Below are 19,333 nucleotides of genomic sequence, written 5' to 3'. Positions count from 1 at the left end.
TGATTGGACGACAGGTTGAACCATTACATATCAAAGGTCGTTTCTGGATGGAAACATTTTTCCGAGTCGGTGCAGATGCGACAAGCGGACACAGTTGGTCGCCTCTGAACTTGGTCCCAAAAGAGCGGTGAAAGTCAGGAAATGGGGGGCAGGGGACGTGGAAGAGGCAGAGGAAAGCCACTGTCGTTTGATATTGAGACTTTGGGGTTCCAAAATAGAAAGGAACTGCCGCAAAGCAAGGATGAGCCTCCGCCCCTGTATCCAGTAAGTCTGAAAGTTTTTGTAGGGATTTTGATAAATATTCATTCGGTGTCATGGCTTTGCGCTAAGTTCTTAAATTTGCCTTGCAGCAATTTCAAACTTTCTTGTTGAAAAACAGGTAGCAAAAGTTTGATACAATGTAATGTGTGCAAATTTCTATTTACGGTACTAGTCTGTGGGATCCTGCAAGAAAATGGACTATTCCATTCCCATCATTCGTGATCCAAAATGGCTGCGCCCAGTAACAGATGACGGGCGACCCAATGTTTACAAACTTTGCTGGGCTGCATTTTGCGATCACAAACCTTTCATGATCTGGTTTTAACTGGAAATCTGTAAACCGGGATGGCGGGGCGAGGTCGGGGCAGAGGGAGCCACCGTGGACTGTCGTTCGACCCCGGCGCGTTAGGGTTTGGTAGAGGAGAGGGTCTCCCCCCTCCCACCCTACAGCCGCCGCCCATCTATCCAGTATGTTCACTAGTTCTGAAAGACTCTACTACCAGTAGTAGTGGGTTTTGTGTATGCACTGTTTGTTGTCTGTATAAGAACTAAAAACTGCGACCAACAGCGATTGGTATACTTCCTATGGGGGTGTAGTAACCGTGTATGTTTATACCGAAAGTTGTAAGTTCTTCCAGGTGCCAACTTTTACAATTTCTTCTTTCTCTACACCTTCTTGCTTAGTCCATGGACCCCAAAATACCAGATAAACCCGTGTGGCGTGTAATAATATGAAGATTGGCAACTACAGGAGGTTTCTACACATACTTGATTTATGTCGTGTAAAGTGCCTTTCCCAAGGCATAAGGTTGGTAACTTGGCAGGATTTGAACCTGGGACCCCTTGCGTTGGTCCTGAGCTGAATGCTTTGCTGTTAAGCCACACAACCCCACAAATGAAGGTAATGTTGTATTTTCCCAGCCCCTGGAGTTCAAGCCTGTCCCCCTACAGGAAGGAGAGGAGGCTAACTACCTGTTGGCACTCAAACAGGAGTTCCGTGGATCCATGAGGGAGTCTCCGTACTTCATCAAACCTCAGAGTACCAAGAAAGGTACATTAACAGCCCAGATTTCATAATGTTTACCTTTGCACTTCATGTTGTATCAAAGTGAAGAGCATAAAGAGATTTCTGTCTGTATTGCAGATATTGAACGGTACTCAGACAAGTACCAGCTGAATGGACAGAACAAAGGGCAGGGCCTGGGCTGGACACCAAGTGAGTAACAACTGGTGTTAGATAAAGCATTTGGGAGATCACTAGTTGCAAACTTCAGGTCATACCAAAGACCTACTGCTTAGCACTCAGCACGTATGAGAGAGATGGCACATCACTATCAGTTCACTACTGTATTGGCTTTGTGCAGCCCAAGAAAAGTGGGAAGGTGTTTTTTTAACCTCTAACTGTGACAAGAATCTCTCAATATCCCAAAAGTTTGACATGGACAGTTATAAAAATAGAATGCTATTAGTTGACAATTCATGTGCAGGGCACAGATTTGAGACTTAAAGGCATCCTGTGCGATTTTTTTGCATTAAAACTGGAAATATTCTGAAAAAGGAAATCTGTTTGGTATTGACACATACTACCTCACTTTAGCACATCTGCATCAGAATTTCATACTTTACGCGTTTAAAACAGCGCAGAAACTAGTGTCCTCTATTTTAGGGGTGCATCCCCAAAAATCAGGCAATATCGCCCCCAGTAACCGTTTTCGTCATCGTCCGACAACATGCGAAACCTCTCGATGGCTTTCTCTTTCGTTGCTCGCCGGGGACGACCTGCCATTGTCACGTATAAAAAAAAACGAAACGAACTGCGAGCGCAAAAAAAGTTCTGGAAAGTGCGACGGAGAATAATGAACGTGCGTGTGATCTCTGATAAGCCGATTGACAGCTGTGTCAGAAAGGTCACCGAGGATCACGTGACAATCTCCGGAAGTGTTCGGGGATCATCGGTAGGCATCGCGCGCGGTCGGCAGATTTGAAAAATGGCTGCCTTCCAAAGCCGGGCCGGGAAAGCGTGCAGATTTCAGCGAGTTCTCACCGCTCAACGACATCGCTTTTTTGCTCAACGAAGGTTGATATGGGCTAGGATGGTGTTGTTCAATCATACCATGTAACTAGGTGACTAGAATTTTTATTTTGAAAAACCAGTTTTAATGCCCAGAAATCGCACTGGATGCCTTTAATGGAATTTATCAGCTTTTGCTCAGATCCATGTACTTTGTATTCATTGCTTTATATAAGCTTGACAGTAGGAATTCTCATTATGAGTAACAATTGTCTTTTTAACCTTTTGTTCAGATTGGAACACTTTTCCCAAGGAGCTGAGAATAAGAGAAAAGAAACCCAAGAGATTAAGTAAGTGGCATGGAACATTTTGTCATATTCTTATACATTTCACAAATGACTCCTAAGTACATTTTGAACCAATTTATTACTGTATAGTTATCTTTTGCATTGTACATCTATGATAATGTACATGTAATGCTTTGATACCTATACTGTGCAACATACAGAACTCCTCAGGACATTGAGTATCAAAAGTGATGATACATGTAATTCACAGCTGTAAACTACAACATACTGGCTGGAGAATGTATTTAAATAGCCTAGTACATAATTGCTCGGCCTAGGCAATGTTGTTTTCTCTTGTGTCAGACATAATGTCATAAGATCCCGACAGTCATCACTAATTCTGTGATTCTCATTTCAGAGCTTTCAGTAAAACCGTCATTGGCAGGGACCAAGCTGAAGGCTAAAGGACAAAAAGGTGACACAAAGGAGGCAGAGAACAAGTTAAAGGTACTTGTCATACATGTACATAAACCGTAAACATTTTAGCCATCTTGTAATTACAAGTTGCTTCTCACAATAATTTGACTTCCAGAAAGAAATACATGATGTATTGTGAAAAGCAAGAATACAGAGAAATTCAATGCTACAAACTTTTTTCTCACCCTAATCCTAATACATTGACCCAGTGTTCTAGCCAGCGTCTGTCTTTCTGTCATTTGACAGAATTTTGCTGCTTGTGACAGACAAAAATTTTGCCCAATCTGTCATCTTTGATGGACAAAAACGTTGCAAAAATGTGGAAAAAGATGTCTTAAAACTAAGCTTAGTCTGACAGCAAAATTTGCCCCTCCAAATGCAAGAAATAGCCCCTAGATCCCCATTGGATTGTTTCTTTGGAGCTCAACATGATGTTACTTTAAATCAAGATGGGATGACAGGAAAAAATTTAAGGCTGATTAGAGCACTGCATGGACCACTTACTTGCAATGCTACTAATGGCCGGAATACTACTTGTTGCCCAATGGCCCTTTCTTACAGATCAAATGTATAATGGTTTATGAACATTGCTATACCTTAGGCCACACCAATTTTATTTCTTGGTTAACGGATTTTTCCAGAAAAATAATGGAGCGGGCGGGCGAAAAAAATAAAAATAAAAACAGGCCTAGGCATTCTATTATGGCCCAAATGGTACATTAGGACCCATGAAGTCAACACACCAGGCTGGTTCAAAATTTAAACAATGAATTTTGAACTTTTAATGATACCACTGCATTGAAAGATGGAATAACTGTAACAACTAGAATGAAAAGGACTGTTTTCAACTGTTCAGAGCAAAATATGAGCATTTTGCAGTTGATTCTGAATTTTTATTTTTATTTGCAAATCAGAAAAAAATGAAGCGGGCGAATCCGTTAACCAAGAAATTAAATTGGTGTGGTCTTATGTTCCACAGCGAATCCTGCAGGCTGAGGAGGAGGGGGATGAGGATGATGATGAAGATGAGGAGGAGAAGAAGAAGAAGGAGGCTGAGGGGGAGGAGGAGGAAGAGGAGGAGTTCTATGATGATGAGGACATAGAGGAGGTAAGGGGAAGTCTTCCTCATGCTTTTATTTCTTCCAGTTAATTGTTATACAAATGTAGTATTATCTATATATCATCATAATGAGAAATTGTGATACAATACAAACAGTACATACATTTGTAAGTTATTAATGTTTGCTTTTATTTGCTTCTCAAATAAACGTGTTTCACGAGGTGTGGTGCCAAGTTCAGAATTGGCCATTATTTTCACCGTGATGTCATTAACTGGTGGCAGAAATCAAGAACTGGAAGAATTATTTGCAAGATTCGATGTTCCTCAACACTCGAAGAGTGTAGTTTTGGTTCAAACACCTTTGTGCATCAAATAATACCTATCATATTAGACTGATTTCAGGAACTGTTGTACAAATGTATTTTAGTGTTATTGGTGTCATATGGTCTTTAAATTTAATAATGATATATGACAAAGAATTGTGACAGTATCCTGTTTTTATATACTCGCAGGGGACCGACTATGCCTTGTCATACTTTGACAATGGAGAGGACTACCTAGATGCTGACGATGATGCTTTGGAAGATGGGCCAGTATATTAGCAACACTCCCCCCTCATTTGGAGCAATAGAACAGCCTGCTCTGGACCAGTATAAAGTGATTGGACTGTACCATTCTGTGCTCAAGGGAGTGTCATAGGCATGTAATATTGTGACTGTTCTTGAATGACACCGAGCTGAAGAGTACAGTGCTGAATGATACAGCAGTGGTGTCAGATTTGACGTCGGTTGTCAATATTTATTACATTTTACAACAATTTTGAGTTTGCATCAAGTTCAGGGACTGAGGATGAAGATTCCTGGTGGACAGATTTTTGTGAGAAGTTCAAAACGATATGTGAGTGTGAAAGAAAGATCAGTGAAGTCTTAAACCGCGGGATTCCGCTAGCTCCTAGCGGTTGAAACAGTATGAACTGTGTATATTGGCATGTTTTTCAAATATATTTCCATGACATTGAAATCTCTTGATGTTTATGTGATCACTAACACTTCAGATGCCTCCCTGACAAAATCTGAGCGAAATAAGTCATGCAGTAACCAGTTAGACACGATAATGTAGGAGCCGTACTGAACGCTGTTCTAAGACCAGTTCTAAAAAAACCCGCACTGAGCCTTCAGCCAATGAGAGAACCCCTTTTATAGTTTCGGCCGCGGTTTAAGATCAACTCTTGATCAACATGTACATGTTATGGCAACTGCAGTACCATCAACCGTCACTAGGCGGCGCTTCAGTATAGCCATTGCTAAAATTGGTCTGGAGTACCCATGCTGTCCTTGGTGCTGAAAGCCTATTCCAATGATTATGAGCTGTCCCAGACTTCCATAAGCCATTGCAGTCTGCTTAAGTATGTCTCCCCATTGCTACAGATAAGAATATTGGCTACAGCTACACAAAGTTTTGGTGCAAGGACACCAACAATTTAAACTTGGCAAAATCCCTTTGAACAGTTGATTCTTTATTTTCCAGTATCAAGAAATGCTATGTTGTAGATTGAAGACTATTCTTTTTCTGTACTTGTACATACATTCATGGTGTTTGAAAGTAATTGACACCACTCACAAACAAGACACGTGTGCAGTTGTGTTTTTATATTTGTTTGAATTGAACAGAAGTTTAGTAAGTATAATATGTTAGCATATGTTCTTGTACCCTGTTTCTGAAGTCATAGGAGACTTTTTTTACTTTCAGTTTTTGAGAAATAATACATCAGCCCTTTTACTACCATTTGGTGTGAATCTATGTTTTATATGAAAGAGGCTGTGCATCATGACACAATATGGCTGTTTCCACACACACATTTTGCAAGAGCTAGATTTTACAGCAGTTTTAATAGTTACATATACTGGTACATGGAATGGTTGCAGACCCACACCTACTGATAATGTTGTTCAACACAATATAACACATCTTGGACAACACAAGTCTTGCTTGCATGATTTTTTTTTTTCATCAGACAATAGTTTTTTGATTGGTGTGAGGTTAATTTCAAATCCAATTCTAAAACAACAGGAAAAGTCACAAAATTTTAGCTTTTGGCATTTGAAAAAACAAATTATATCTGATTTGGTACATGTAAAGGTGAAGAAAGTCTGCAGTTTTCCATTTAATTTCTAAACTGTCCTGTATGTCCACCACATGCACTTTATTAACATCCAAAACCTTTTAACAATGTTGTTATTGTTAGTATACCGTACATGATGGTGGATTATCGTTTTCATCCTCCACACTTTTTGTTGTACTGATAATTCCATAACATTTTTTTCACTTTGGGAGTTTACGTTTTTGCATGTTAGGAGAAATAATCCATATAACACTTCTATTATATGTTACTGTACTTTTACAGTACAATGTTACTCAGAATGCTAATTTTTGGGTAATATGTTGTGATTGTATAATGATATATATTTATATATTATACATCAATGAACCTTGTGCACCAAAAACCGCTGGGACATAATTCATGAGACAGACACATAATTGGACAGAGACAAAATCAAATCAGTGTTAATCATTTTTGTTACATCACCAGACAAAACTCAATACAAGAAGAATAAACTTCAATGTTAACATAAAAAACTCAGTTAAAACAGAATATCTCTAGGGATGAGATGTTACTGCAAATTAAGTCTCCAACTTGTTAAACAGCATACATTGAAACTAGATGATATGGCCAAATGTTTCATTTGATAAATTAAAAAGAAATCAAAAATATCTGCCAACCTCAAATTAATTCTTCTATTTTTTTCCAATATTCCACTTGAAAACAATAATAAAATAAGGTCTGTCCTTGCGGTGTCATCAAGAAGTTCAAACTGCATCACACTTCACTGGTACTTACAATTAGTAGAAGACAGGTAATAGTATTTTGTGATGATTCTTAGGAAGCCCACAGCTTCTTAATTTGTAAAGACACAATTCTTTAGAACTGAAATTTGGCATCTTCTGATGGAAGCCTTTGAACCTACAGGTTGAAAGTGGTTTCACTGATGGATCCTGATAGTCTACACGGAAGTCATTACACAGTTCCAGCACTGCTGGGGATTGTGGGTAAGGTCGGAGCTCAAGGCCTCTCAAAAGTAAATATCCAAGTGGAAATGTTGCAAACATGTTTACACAAAGACCTGTTTACAAGTAAGGGATATTAAACTTTAACCATAGACCATTGATAAGGAATCATGCATGCACATGTGTACTTGGAACTGAGAGGCAGCTTATTAATTGATGACTTATTACTTGTACATTTGTACATGTAAATATTGATGCATTGCTGGGGAGGTAAGTTACATAGTTCCTTGCACAGTTCCCACAAGGCACAATTATACTACTGGCCTCTGCACAATGGGAATTTTACAATTTTGTTCATGGGATCAGTTCTAGCCATATATACATGTACATTATACACTGACGATGCTCATGCTTTTTTGATGCACAGTCTAGTAAGGGTCAGAAGCAGAAGACTAGACTCTAAAGTCTATAATAGATCTTTATAATGTCTGATGGGAAGAGATGGGAGCAAAAACTAAACCTGCAGCCCAGTAGATTAGTTTACAATTTGTTGACCCCATTTCACTGGGGACATACATGTACACCACATTCGTAAAAATTCCAAAGTGTTCCACCAAGGTAAAATGTACTACATTCAAACATATACATGTATCTAGCCTGTAGGGACATGTTTCTGTCAATGGAAATGAATATGTGTCCTATACACAGTTCACTGAAGTATCAACTCAATAATGCAGCAAATAATATCCTCATTGGCTCAAGCAGAAGAAACAGGAGTGTGAAATACATGTATGGGTACAACGTAGTCTGCCCAATCTTACACCAAGTCTTCTTATTACAGTATAATATTCACTTCCACATTACATGCACATGAAAGGATTGTAGGGGTCATCCAGAAAATATGGCTATTGTGGCCCAAAACATCGCACAATATTGGGGTAACTTATATCTGATAGCTTTCATACAAATCAATATCAGTCCTTTGTTAGTCGTAACATTCCATACAAAAAAAATGGCAAAACACTTTGAAAGCTTCCACAGATCTCTTACAATAACCACTAACTTCCACGTTAGATTGTATATAAATATATAAAGTCATTTACACAGTGTTCACATACTCATCATTATTATCAATAACACTGAACATAGATAACAATTTCACAATGCAACTTGTAAAAAACAATAAAAGCAAAATGTTACCAAACAAAGCTAAAAATAAGTAATATTAGGTGGTGGAACTTCATGGCAGTACAAATGTATATAAAGCTTAGTGCTTGCATTGCTCCCTTGTGATTTGTTAGTAAAACTTTAATGGCTAATAATATTATATTTTATCAAACTATTAGAACTTTTTTTATCAGTTTTCAAACTATGTTACTACCACTACTAAGGAACTCTTGTACTGCATGTAACTTTTACAAATTTTTAAACTTTGATGTCTTCAACTTTTCACAATTATTATGGTACTTTATACCACATGCTTACTGCTTTAACTTACTGGAAAAACTCTTACAAATGGCCATTTAAGTATTCACTCCATATGGGTTATACTTTTTTTTTGTCATCCATGCACTATATAAGGGGGTGAATAGGTGGTGTGAATAAATGTCTTTTAATGTACCTGGTAACAGGCAATGGTGGTACAGTAGTACCAGTAGTATCAGAGTTATGCTGTTCACTCTTTCAATGTTGTCTTTTTTCCTGCAGGGATTTGCACAGATTTCAATCCAGAGAATGGTTCATGACACTTACATACACCAGTATTAGACTGGTATCTCTTCTGCTTCATATTCTTTTCCCACCCTACCTCTACACTTAAATTTTGTATCTGCAATAGCCCTATTGTGCAGTTTATTTGCTCCACAACTTTCCTCGACAAAATGGCAAGAACCAATGCTGTTAGCTGTGGGATAGAACAAACTTGAGTTGCCAACTTGACATTAGGTACATTGAATGAGTGAATGTTCACAAGTAAGCTGTTATCCCATGTTTCTCATTAGGCCACACCATGTAACTTTTATGGATGACGTCCCCTGGAGACCCTAAATCTAATGTGAGAGCACAAAAAAGGGCAAAAATTAACACCAAATGTCTAGATTTGAAATATGGTAAGGGATGGGAAATATTAGGAAATTGAATGAGAGAGCTTTTATTCGTCTTAAAAACAGCAACAAAACAGTGGAACAGCAGTTGTAATCCTGCCTGTTTCTTGTGCTCATATTTCACATTATGGGTTTTACGTTAATTTTTCAATTTGCAGCACTCTCGTGACTCTTTGGTTATAGTTAAAGGAAGCGAAATTTCTTGTTTTTTTTTTGTTCTGGAAACAGGCGTGCACGCGGATGTCATCCATAAAACTGACTTGGTGTGGCCTTAGGTAGGCGTGTCTGCTGCTGCTTGGTTGCTAGGCGTCAAACTCGGTCTCCTCGCTGTGGTTGCTAGCGGTGACGGTGACCAGCTGCTGGTGCAGGACGGTCAGCTCGTGCAGCTTGTCCCCGATTTGCTCCTCCAGGTCGCGTACGCGCTGCGCGTCTCGCCTGTGGTCGCACAGCACGGTGTCCAGCTGGCCCTCCAGGGTTGACACTCTCTGCTGTAGGTCACGCTTGTCCTGCTCACAAGTCTGTCAGAACAACAGTACACTAATTATTATTACTAACTGTTAGTACAGCATTTAGGCCTAGGAGAAAATGTTGTGCTTCCTGTTTCAGTCCTGAAAAAATTAGGGTCGGTAGGTAGGGATTTTTTTTTCTTTTACAGTTTAACAAAGTAGACTTTCATGAGCATACTTCTATTTTCAATGTCAATGTTGAAAAACTGATGGTACAACGTTGGAAACATATCACTTTTTTCCTAGGCCTTACTATACAATATGATGACAGAGAGTATTGATCAGTATTAGATTAAATATACACAGTACATTGGAGTTTGTGAGAAAGCAAATAATAAACCGGTGGTCAGCCTAAGCCTGGTCACTACATAAGGACAGGAAAAAGAGGGTGACATACATATAGACCATTTTATGGATCCTATTGCCTTCTGGGATATGTGGGACATTATGGGAAAGGCAAGGGGCTGACCTATGACAATGCATACTGTAAATCACTTTATATTCGCGGTAGCATAATTTCACAGTCTGAGAAAAATGGGCTTGTTTGCAGAACTATACGTTCATGGTGGCGGTAGGTGCAGAAGAAAGAAAGTTGCCGAATTATTTGTTTGCAGTAATGATAAAATTGCGGTTGAGAAGTGATTGCAAAAGCTGCAAATATAAAAGTACCGCGAATATAAAGTGATTTACAGTATGTAGTGCACAAGTACTGGGTCTGGTCAGCTTTATGTTGTCACCATTATGATTTTGTCTGTCCCCTGCATTACCCATAGTGCCTGACATTTCCCACCATGCAATGGTATCCGTGAAAAGGTCCATGCCTCTGTTGGCAGATACCAATACTGCGGGGGTGGCTGAATACAAGCGGGTGCTGTAATGACTAGACATTCATGGATGGGACATACTAGTAATATAATATATAGGGGTGGTATGGTGAGGTCATGTTGGAATGACTTGTTGTTCGTGGAAGAGAACAACTTACGTCACCAACGACAGGGGACTCCTGCACCACAATCCCAGGCTGCATGGGGGCGTCAAAGAGCAACATCTTAGCTTCTGTACCGTTAGAATTACAGATGTTGGACACCAGAGCAAGATTGATGGTAGTTCTCTAAATCAATCATTCAGAATGGAAACCATGTGACTTGAATATCATGTCTATCACAATATGGGGGGATTTTTCAATTATTTTGGACAGAACAGCTAAAAAGATAATCTATCGACCAAAAAGGATGTCTACTATAATTTCATTCACATCAATACGTCTACTGAATGAGGTGTACAGTAAATCACTGAACGCTACACGGCAAAACGGAATTAACCTACCGTGAGTCTTTGCTGGATCCCTTGGTTCTTAGCATCTCTCATTTTCAGGGCTTCGACTTCTTCTTGCAGTCTTTCCAATTCCTAAGAAAGAAAAACACAGGTTAAAAATGGAATGTAACAAGTTTTATACAGACATGCCAAAAAGCAGTTACTCAAGCAACTGGATATGATTTTGGAAACGGTCAGATGTTTCAGATACACTAGCTTTCGTCAGTGACTGAGAGACCAGACTCCTCTGGTCTCTCGGTCACTGACGAAAGCTAGTGGATACTAGTTGAAATGTGTTGGTGGCGGCATAAAAATAAGTTGAAAAAACTTGAGTGTGCTATTACCAGGTCTTGTGATTAGCATTACATGTTGGAATTTAAAAAATACCTTGTCTTTCTTCAGGCCAGCAGTCTTAAGTCTCTCCACCTCCTCTGCAAGCTGAGCCTTCTCCCTCAGAACCACATCAAGCTGGTCCTGAGCACCGGCCCCCTCCATTGCTACAAGCTGTGCAGGAAAAAAACAATTCAAACTCTCACATCAAATGGCAATGTAGTCAAGACTATAATACAATAATCTGTATCTGTATCGGTATAGCTGGTATAACCGCCCTTTGGCGTAACACACCAGCTTCACAGGAATGCAGTGCAGCGGCAGCTACATCATGTACATGTTGTAGCTATATGACACCAAATAACCTGTGTTACACCCAATCTTTGCACATTTAACTGCAGGACTTGTTAAATTAAAGCTTTCTAGTGATTATGTATTGCAACAGTCAGTCCAATCATTACCTAGACAGTATTTGACCTTTCTACACATTTATGGTTATAAATTTTCTCCACATTATATTTATAATCTACTAGAAAAAACACTTGTGTTCATACTAAACACAAGGATTTTTACAGCAACCTCAGACATGCCTCAGACAGTCAAATTTTAAACATTATCTAAGCAGCATTAACCTGTGTGCGCTAATTTAGTTAGACACTCTATTTGAGAAATTTTTAGAATCTACTTCCACTTGCAATCCTTCATTGTTTGGTTTCCTTTTCTATCGATAAAATCAGCTAGATTTCAGAAAACCCATTTACAATATATAAGTATACATTAACCATGAGGACACAAACATACACATACAGTTGTACAGACCTATTAGCACACGTACAGCTGAATATAAATCTTAAACGTCAGTAAATATGAGAAAAGCAAGCAAACAAAATACTGAAATCTGATAGCAATCATCTATAATACTTACAGGCCTTCAGACCTCCTTGTCTACTCACATCCAGACAAAAATACCCCAGACAGGGAATGTGGCAGAATGTGCAGATATTTTGTTGACAACTTCAGGAAAGAAAATGGTCTACTACCCACAGAAATGGTGCATATTAATGAAGGTGCTGCTCACTGAATATTCAAGGAATGGAGATTTTCCCACAACAATACCAAGGGGGCAATGCACTAGAATTGTTGAATGACATTTTTTGTATTATATGTTGTAATATCAGGATATACATTTGTACCTGTATACACAACATTGTCTTCCATTTAACAAGATGGCATGAACATTTGTAGCTATTGGGGAAACTTTTTTGACTTACTCTCATCAGTCAGCATGAACATTGGATGTTTGTTGATCCAAGAAAGAGCCCATGAAAATGTAAATCTGTATCTGTATAGCCGGTATAACCACCCTTCGGAGTAACACACCAGCTTCACAGGCACATGGCACGGCGGCAGCTGGCTACATTACAACAACTTGTTACACCTAACCCTTGAACATCTACATATAACTCTAAACATTGTTTAAAGCTATCTAATAATGATGCCCCTACTGTACTTGGTGGCAACGAGTTCCACACTGCGATAGTTCTTGGAAAGAATGAGTTTTTGAACACCTCAATCCTTGGTTGATGATAGATATGCTGCACTTCAAACAGATCTAACTTTATGTCCACACAAAAAGGGTACTTTTATACTCAGTGCAGTAATATAACTGCAGGAATCATACACTGTCATTGGATTAGCATCATACTCCTAGCTTTCAGGTAGGTATAAGAAATGTACCATACCAATACAGAATACATGTAGTATACTTCATACATGGATAAACCCATGTCATTCAGGCACATGGCACAATAAAATTACATACATGTACCTTGCCATTTCTACCAGGTTTTTTTCTACACACAGAATGCCGGTACCTTTTTCTTCATGCTGTCGTTCTCCTCCTTGTAGGCAGCGAGCTGTTTCTTCCACTCCTCCACGTTGGCTGTGCTCTCCTGCAGGGCCGTGGTCAGACGAGTGTTGTTGTTCTTCAGGGTCTGCAGCTCCACTTCCCACTTCTTCGCATTGGCTGAGCTACGGAAAATCAAGATGGACAGATAGTTCTGCTGAATTTCGAAAGACTTAATGGTAGAAGCAGGAAGTGGTGTGTTTGTGGAGTATTATTCATATGTGTGTGTGATAGTGCTGTGTACATAAACTCATGTTTAGGTTCAGGTCCGGATTCAAGTCAAGAGGTTTAGGTTCTGGTCTGGACCTAAACTCATGGCATATTAAACAAAATTGCATGTTGGCAAACATCTTGTAGTGCCCACTGTGCTACCAGGGTTTAGAAGCAATGTATCAAGATGTATTGTATACACAACATGTCTGGGTGAAACTATGGCCACATAATTATTGAGGCTGACACATGCCCAATGGCAATGTTCTCTTAACTTTGCAGAGCAAATTTTTTGATCTATGGAAAGCTTTAGGTGGTTTACAACAAAAAAGACAATGTGACACGATCTTGCTTTTTTGGTAAGTCTGGAACTGGTTCCCAACGTTCAGGTTTTTTGGACTTGAACCTTAAGTCTGGAACCGGTCCAGTGAACCAGCACACAGTACTAGCGTGTGATGGTTTTAGTGTATGTGTAAAAAAAACTATTACAGTACTGTGATTTCCACGTACCTCTGTGCAAGGGCAATCTTGAGTCTGTCGTTCTCATACTTCAGCTGGGAGTCGGCAGTCAGCGGCCCGTTGTCGCTCTTTCCATCTGCTCTGTCGTGGAAGGACTCCGGGTTCTCTGGAGGCAGGTTGAGGGACTGGGAACTACGATGGTCCCGGGGAAATGTACCCGCTGTGGTAAAATAGACTCCATCTTGAATTAAGACTCCTTTTATTAAAATTACTATGATAATTCTGTTGATAGTGCAACAACACCACCTCATTACATGCAGAACATCTTTATATCATGAAAGTTCATCTGTGTTGGTAGTTACCTGTTTTAAGTTAAAACTTTTGATCTAACACAAGGTAAATTTTGTGACTTCTTTTAAGTGTGACATCATTTACCAGTCTACCTTTGACCCAGTGATGACGTCACACTTCAGAGAAGCCACATGACAAGGTCTCACTGGGTCAGTCTACTGGGGAAGACCAGAGTAACTGTTGGAAAGCTCTAGGTGAGAAAATCTACCTTGTGTTGGATCAAAAGTTTTAACCTTAAACACACTACAACATGTAGCATCACTTTACATGTACAACTCATTTTACTAGCACATTAGCAGAACATACTGATTTTTTTCGGTTTTCGTTGTATGTTTGGTCAATGTTGCATCAGACTGTTGCCCGTTGCAGATGATATCTTTTCCGAGATAACCTTTGCAAACTTCAGATGGGATGTTAACCCCATCAACATATACATTCGTATGAAACATTCTGCTGAAGTGCTATGCAAAATAGATTACAGGTTTAGCACAGGTGCAGTATGTTCTGCCAATGTGCTCCTTTTATCGCTATCGTGAAAGTAAGTAAAAGTAAGTATCCCTTACCTAAGCCCTGTGAGGTAGCTGTTCCGTTAACAGTAGGTGTTTTCTGCGGTGTGTGAGGTGTCTGCGGCGTGCTGCCGCCTGATTGGGCGCGGATTCTCTCCACCTCCTGACGTGCCGACTGTTTAGCATCCTGGAACTTCTCGATGAACTAGTATGAGAGAACAATCTCACATGTAAATGTAGGACAGGTACAAATAAAGTACAGGAGTTACTATCAACACACCACCACCAACAGAATGAATATGGCAGTATCGATCGAAACAAAGATAAAAAACCCACCATAACTAGAAAATGTTAGAACCATCACGATACATGAGAGTTAATCTATCAGGCTATATTTCAGTGGGACAGACACCAGCACAGAGTCATTGAACTGCAACAGGACCTAAAAAGTCCAGAAGAAGAGAAAGTCAGATATGTTAGTCTACCACTTTGGCCAGGATGTTCATTCATCTGGTTGCACTGAAGTTGTCAAACTTCTTATTCACAATTTTTGCACTATATTTGTGTACACTACTTAATTTGTGTGTTGAATACTTTGGTCTTCAATGTTATAAGCATGTTAGTTCTGACCAGATGAATATACAGGGTAACCTTAGTTGACTTGTGGTAGTAGGAAAAGGCTACTAAGAGTCATATTATTGGAGAAAGGTTGAACCACTATGTTAACTCAGAAGAGAAGTTGTTGTTGTGAGCGCGTCAGGAGTTTCAAGAATAGTGGTCTTAATCTTGGTATCAACCTCTTCTTCTTGATTGGTGGACTCTGGAGTGATTTCGTCTGATTGAACATGTGTGTCATCATCCTGCTGCTTGTCTTTTGCCTTGCGCATCTCTTTTGGTGTCCCTGGAGCCATTGGTACTGTGTTGCCATGCTGCACTGGTGGCGAGACACCGTTAGCCTTGTCTCTCTGCTGCAGGCTCTGTCTGGACGATCGAGGCGTGCCTGGGCTGTTCCTAGCACGGATGCGCTCAACCTCTTGCTTGGCTGACTCTTTGGCTTCCTGGAACTTGACTAGAAACTGATGGGAAACACAGAGGTGAGAAGTTTTTGTGGTTGTGAGCTATGGAAGAAACATTGAGGTGAGACCTCTCTCCTGGGTGGAAGTGATAAAACCTTGGCCTGAGACCTCTTCCTTGACTGTAAAGTTAACTCAAAGGGACATAGTGGTAGACCTCATCTTGGTTAGCAACTCAAGAGACCATCTCCCTGCCTGGAACTGTATAGAAACATGATGTGAGACCTCCTTCTTGAATAAGATCTGTAAGGAACACTGAGATGAGACCACCTTGCTTGGTTTGGAACTGTGGACAAACATTCGTGAGACTCCGAAACACACAATAGAACCATACAGGTCAAATGTCATCTACATTGTACCTATCACTGTAATTTAGTGTAAAGCAACAATAATAGATTTTCAAAAGATATATTGACTTGAATATACAATTGTACTGGATCTGTTAATCTGAAACAAATGTAACATTAACCCCTTCATAATTTCTCTGGGCCCACCCATTTTAGTTAGGGACTATAACTTAGTACAAGATAACTGATTTTTGCAGCCAGCAAGGCTGTCTATTTACAAATGTAACAGAGAAAGGCAAGCACTTCATCCCAGGGCTCAACTGTCTGGCCGTAGGGACCAGGTTTCCAGGTTTCCAATAAAGGTCACCTTGTAGGTTGTCAGACTCCAATACTGATGACACTGATACCACAGAGAGCAGGAAGTATGTTCATAATGAAGAATAAAACTGTAGAAACAGCAGTGGGCCCAGAGGGAACCCCTGTGGGACCCGACCTGATAGAGTGGGCTGTTCACTTTTTGAATATTTTCTTTTGTATAGTGCAGATATACATGTAGCACAAACGGGATGAGCAAAAAATAACATGACTATTCTACTGATACACCAAAAAGCATGGTATAGTATGTTAAACCTTACTGGTTCATTAAATACTGTGTACCATGGAAAACGGCCACTATGTCTTCCCTGAGGGCATACTTAGTCTAATGACTGGTGATCTCATGCCATTAGCACTGTTTCCACTTCTGCACCTGCTTTTGAGGAAAAAATGGTTCTGAACAGAAAACAAAGAAGGATGACAGGATTGTCAATCTGCTTGAAGGATTGTGGTGAAAATTGGCATCAGAATGTTGACACGTTGCTTTGTAATTATTTATTCTGTAAAAATCACAACCTTTGACAGCTTTTTTTGCATGTCATAACTTTTCACAACACCTGAGGCTAATTGCAGAGGATGATCACTACCTTTGACAGCTCTGGCTCTTCAGCAAACCCCAGACCGTAGACTGTGTTGGCCCTGATGTCTGCCCACTGTACAAACTTCTGGGACGTCTTGGTGTACGTCATGTTGGGGGTGATGGTACTGTTGATAATGGCCTGGAAAACAGAATGGAAACAACTTTTGTAGTAACATCTTATGTATTTCAGTTTTGACTACAGAGAAACGGTTGCATGATACAATACATCTGAAATACATGATGATGCCTTTATGACTGTAGTGTGAGAGGCAGTTGCACTTAATGCCCTTCCTAATGTTATTGTCTCAGAAAAATAAAATCAATGCACTCTTTGGCTGACTGATCAAGACACCAAGGGTAGCAAGGTTGTCTATGTTTCCGAATGTTGACCTTAATATATGACATAAATGTTGACCTGAATATTATTGATTTTCTATGATTCATATCAGTTAACGACTGGCATGTCAACAGTTGAAAGAATCAGATCAACTTGAATGCCGAACTGCTGTCATATCAAGTTGACTTTTCAGTGATGTTTTGCCTCACCAAGGAGGTTGCCTCTTTACTCTAACTTGTGTGTTAAGTACAGTATAGACAGCCTGAGTGTTCTAGGCAGCCTGAAATTTTTTTCCGTCCGTCATTTTATTTGACGTGACACCATGACTTGTCAAGCGTGGGAAGGTGCGAGGAGTAATAAAATTAATACTAGGGGAGGTGCATGAAGATTTTGAAATCTTGACCCTCTGAAATTTCCTGTATTTTGCGGGACAAATTTTGCAGCTAGACTAAGGTTGGTTTATTGACATCTCTTTCTATATTCTATATCACACCGATTTTTGTCGGTCAAAGGTGACGGATTGGGCAAAATTTCTGTCTGCCACAAGTCGCAAAATTCTGTCAAATGACAGAAAGATGGACGCTGGCTAGAACACTAGACAGTAACAGATTGAAGTTCTGGTTCAACAGCCTCTACATCCTTTATTTCTTTGCTTCTTTTAAGACTGAAGGGCTATAGCAAGACCTAAATGAACAATACATTAACAATCCTCTTGGCTTACTTCCCATTCATTGATTTTTTTTCTCAACTTTATTCTCAATTACTCCTCCGGAGGGAATATGTGACATCTGCCCCAGACAGCAAAATAAAGGGGGTCTTGAATTATTGATACATAATGCTCTTATATGAAGAGATTTTCTTTGAAAGGGAGCCACTAGATTATCAAATACATTGAAGCCACTTTATTATGCATGCAGAAGGATAATCCAATGGCACACAGATTTAGACTGCTACAATACTGCAATATGAACTATACTTGTGAATATAAATGCTTTCTATAAAACCAAGGACATTATAAAACAGAGCAGCTTGATTTTTACTCTTGGTAAGTGAATAGAATTTCTAGGTTTGGAGCATATCAGAATAACATTGCTTCGATGATGATATTATGTACATTAGCTTTATTTTAGGATTGTTTAGGAACTTAGAAATAAACCTAAGATAGCAGATTGATTGCATGCATTCATTATGTTATTTTTTGTATTTGTACAGTGTACATGCACATGTACAGACATTCTACCCATACATGTGCGTGTTTCCCATGAATGACAAAACAATATCTATCAGATTCTATCATTAGATAGAATGATGCAACTGGTACAACGATGTACTACAGCCTGTCTGATTTTTAGGTTTGAAACCAATCAGAACATGCTGTACATCATTCCATGGATGATACCATGTACAAGCTTGGCTGGATCCTTCAGGCATACCTTGCCAAAAACACACAACCCGGGGAATAGCCATAGAAAATTCTTATTCAACCCTCCATCCCACCATGAAATATCTGGGGTCGTGTGGTGTGATGGCAGAGCATTCAGCTCAGAACCAAGAGGTTCTGGGTTCGAAAACTGCCAAGTCACCAATCTTGTGCCCTTGGGAAAGGCACTTTACATGACTGTCCTTACTTTGCTCAGGTAAAAATGAGTATGCCAGAATGATCATTATCATGATAGTGGGCATAAAAGGAAAACCAAACAAAGGGGAACTAAATATCTTACACATAGGAACACTGTGATTCTGACAATGACATGAACCAGTAGTTGTAGATGACTTGGCTATATATATATATATATATATATATATATATATATATATATATATAGTAGTAGTAC

At 39.5% G+C, this 19,333-nt stretch overlaps 2 protein-coding genes across 4 annotated transcripts in view; one reads left to right on the top strand and one right to left on the bottom strand.

The window, feature by feature from the left end:
- Positions 1 to 59: 59 nt before the first annotated feature.
- LOC109466199 (DNA-directed RNA polymerase III subunit RPC7-like) lies at positions 60 to 5,020 on the top strand. Of its 2 annotated transcripts, none has more exons than XM_019763866.1 (7): positions 60 to 264; positions 1,183 to 1,312; positions 1,406 to 1,477; positions 2,566 to 2,622; positions 2,978 to 3,066; positions 4,016 to 4,144; positions 4,609 to 5,020. In XM_019763866.1, the coding sequence occupies exons 1-7, from the start codon at positions 142 to 144 to the stop codon at positions 4,696 to 4,698; spliced, it is 690 nt and encodes a 229-aa protein (XP_019619425.1). In that variant the 5' UTR covers positions 60 to 141; the 3' UTR covers positions 4,699 to 5,020. The 2 variants fall into 2 exon arrangements, with proteins under 2 accessions (XP_019619425.1, XP_019619427.1); XM_019763868.1 differs by lacking the exon at positions 60 to 264 and adding an exon at positions 508 to 729.
- Positions 5,021 to 8,254: 3,234 nt separating this feature from the next.
- LOC109466012 (homer protein homolog 2-like) overlaps positions 8,255 to 19,333 on the bottom strand; it is a 16,696-nt gene continuing 5,617 nt past the window's right edge. The window contains exons 3-10 of one of the 2 annotated variants that reach the window (XM_019763531.1): positions 17,169 to 17,300; positions 15,644 to 15,922; positions 14,904 to 15,051; positions 14,041 to 14,209; positions 13,289 to 13,445; positions 11,472 to 11,588; positions 11,097 to 11,177; positions 8,255 to 9,782 (exon numbers count right to left, since the gene is read on the bottom strand). In XM_019763531.1, the coding sequence (XP_019619090.1) occupies positions 9,567 to 9,782; positions 11,097 to 11,177; positions 11,472 to 11,588; positions 13,289 to 13,445; positions 14,041 to 14,209; positions 14,904 to 15,051; positions 15,644 to 15,922; positions 17,169 to 17,300 (1,299 nt within the window). In that variant the 3' untranslated portion in view covers positions 8,255 to 9,566. The remainder of the gene's footprint in view (positions 9,783 to 11,096; positions 11,178 to 11,471; positions 11,589 to 13,288; positions 13,446 to 14,040; positions 14,210 to 14,903; positions 15,052 to 15,643; positions 15,923 to 17,168; positions 17,301 to 19,333) is intronic. The other variant, XM_019763532.1, reaches the window with a different exon arrangement.

Source organism: Branchiostoma belcheri, unplaced genomic scaffold, assembly GCF_001625305.1.
Source record: "Branchiostoma belcheri isolate BF01 breed outbred unplaced genomic scaffold, Haploidv18h27 scaffold16, whole genome shotgun sequence".
Classification (NCBI taxonomy): domain Eukaryota; kingdom Metazoa; phylum Chordata; class Leptocardii; order Amphioxiformes; family Branchiostomatidae; genus Branchiostoma; species Branchiostoma belcheri.
Note: the sequence above shows the minus strand (reverse complement) of the source record. Positions and strands in the feature narration are given on the sequence as shown.

Bases quoted from the DNA above. Each gene is read 5' to 3' on its own strand.
- LOC109466199 (XM_019763866.1), top strand. From the start codon at position 142: ATGGGGGGCAGGGGACGTGGAAGAGGCAGAGGAAAGCCACTGTCGTTT. The intron at 2,623-2,977 runs GTAAGTGGCATG...TTCTCATTTCAG, and splicing joins AAAGAAACCCAAGAGATTAA to AGCTTTCAGTAAAACCGTCA. The intron at 4,145-4,608 runs GTAAGGGGAAGT...ATATACTCGCAG, and splicing joins ATGATGAGGACATAGAGGAG to GGGACCGACTATGCCTTGTC.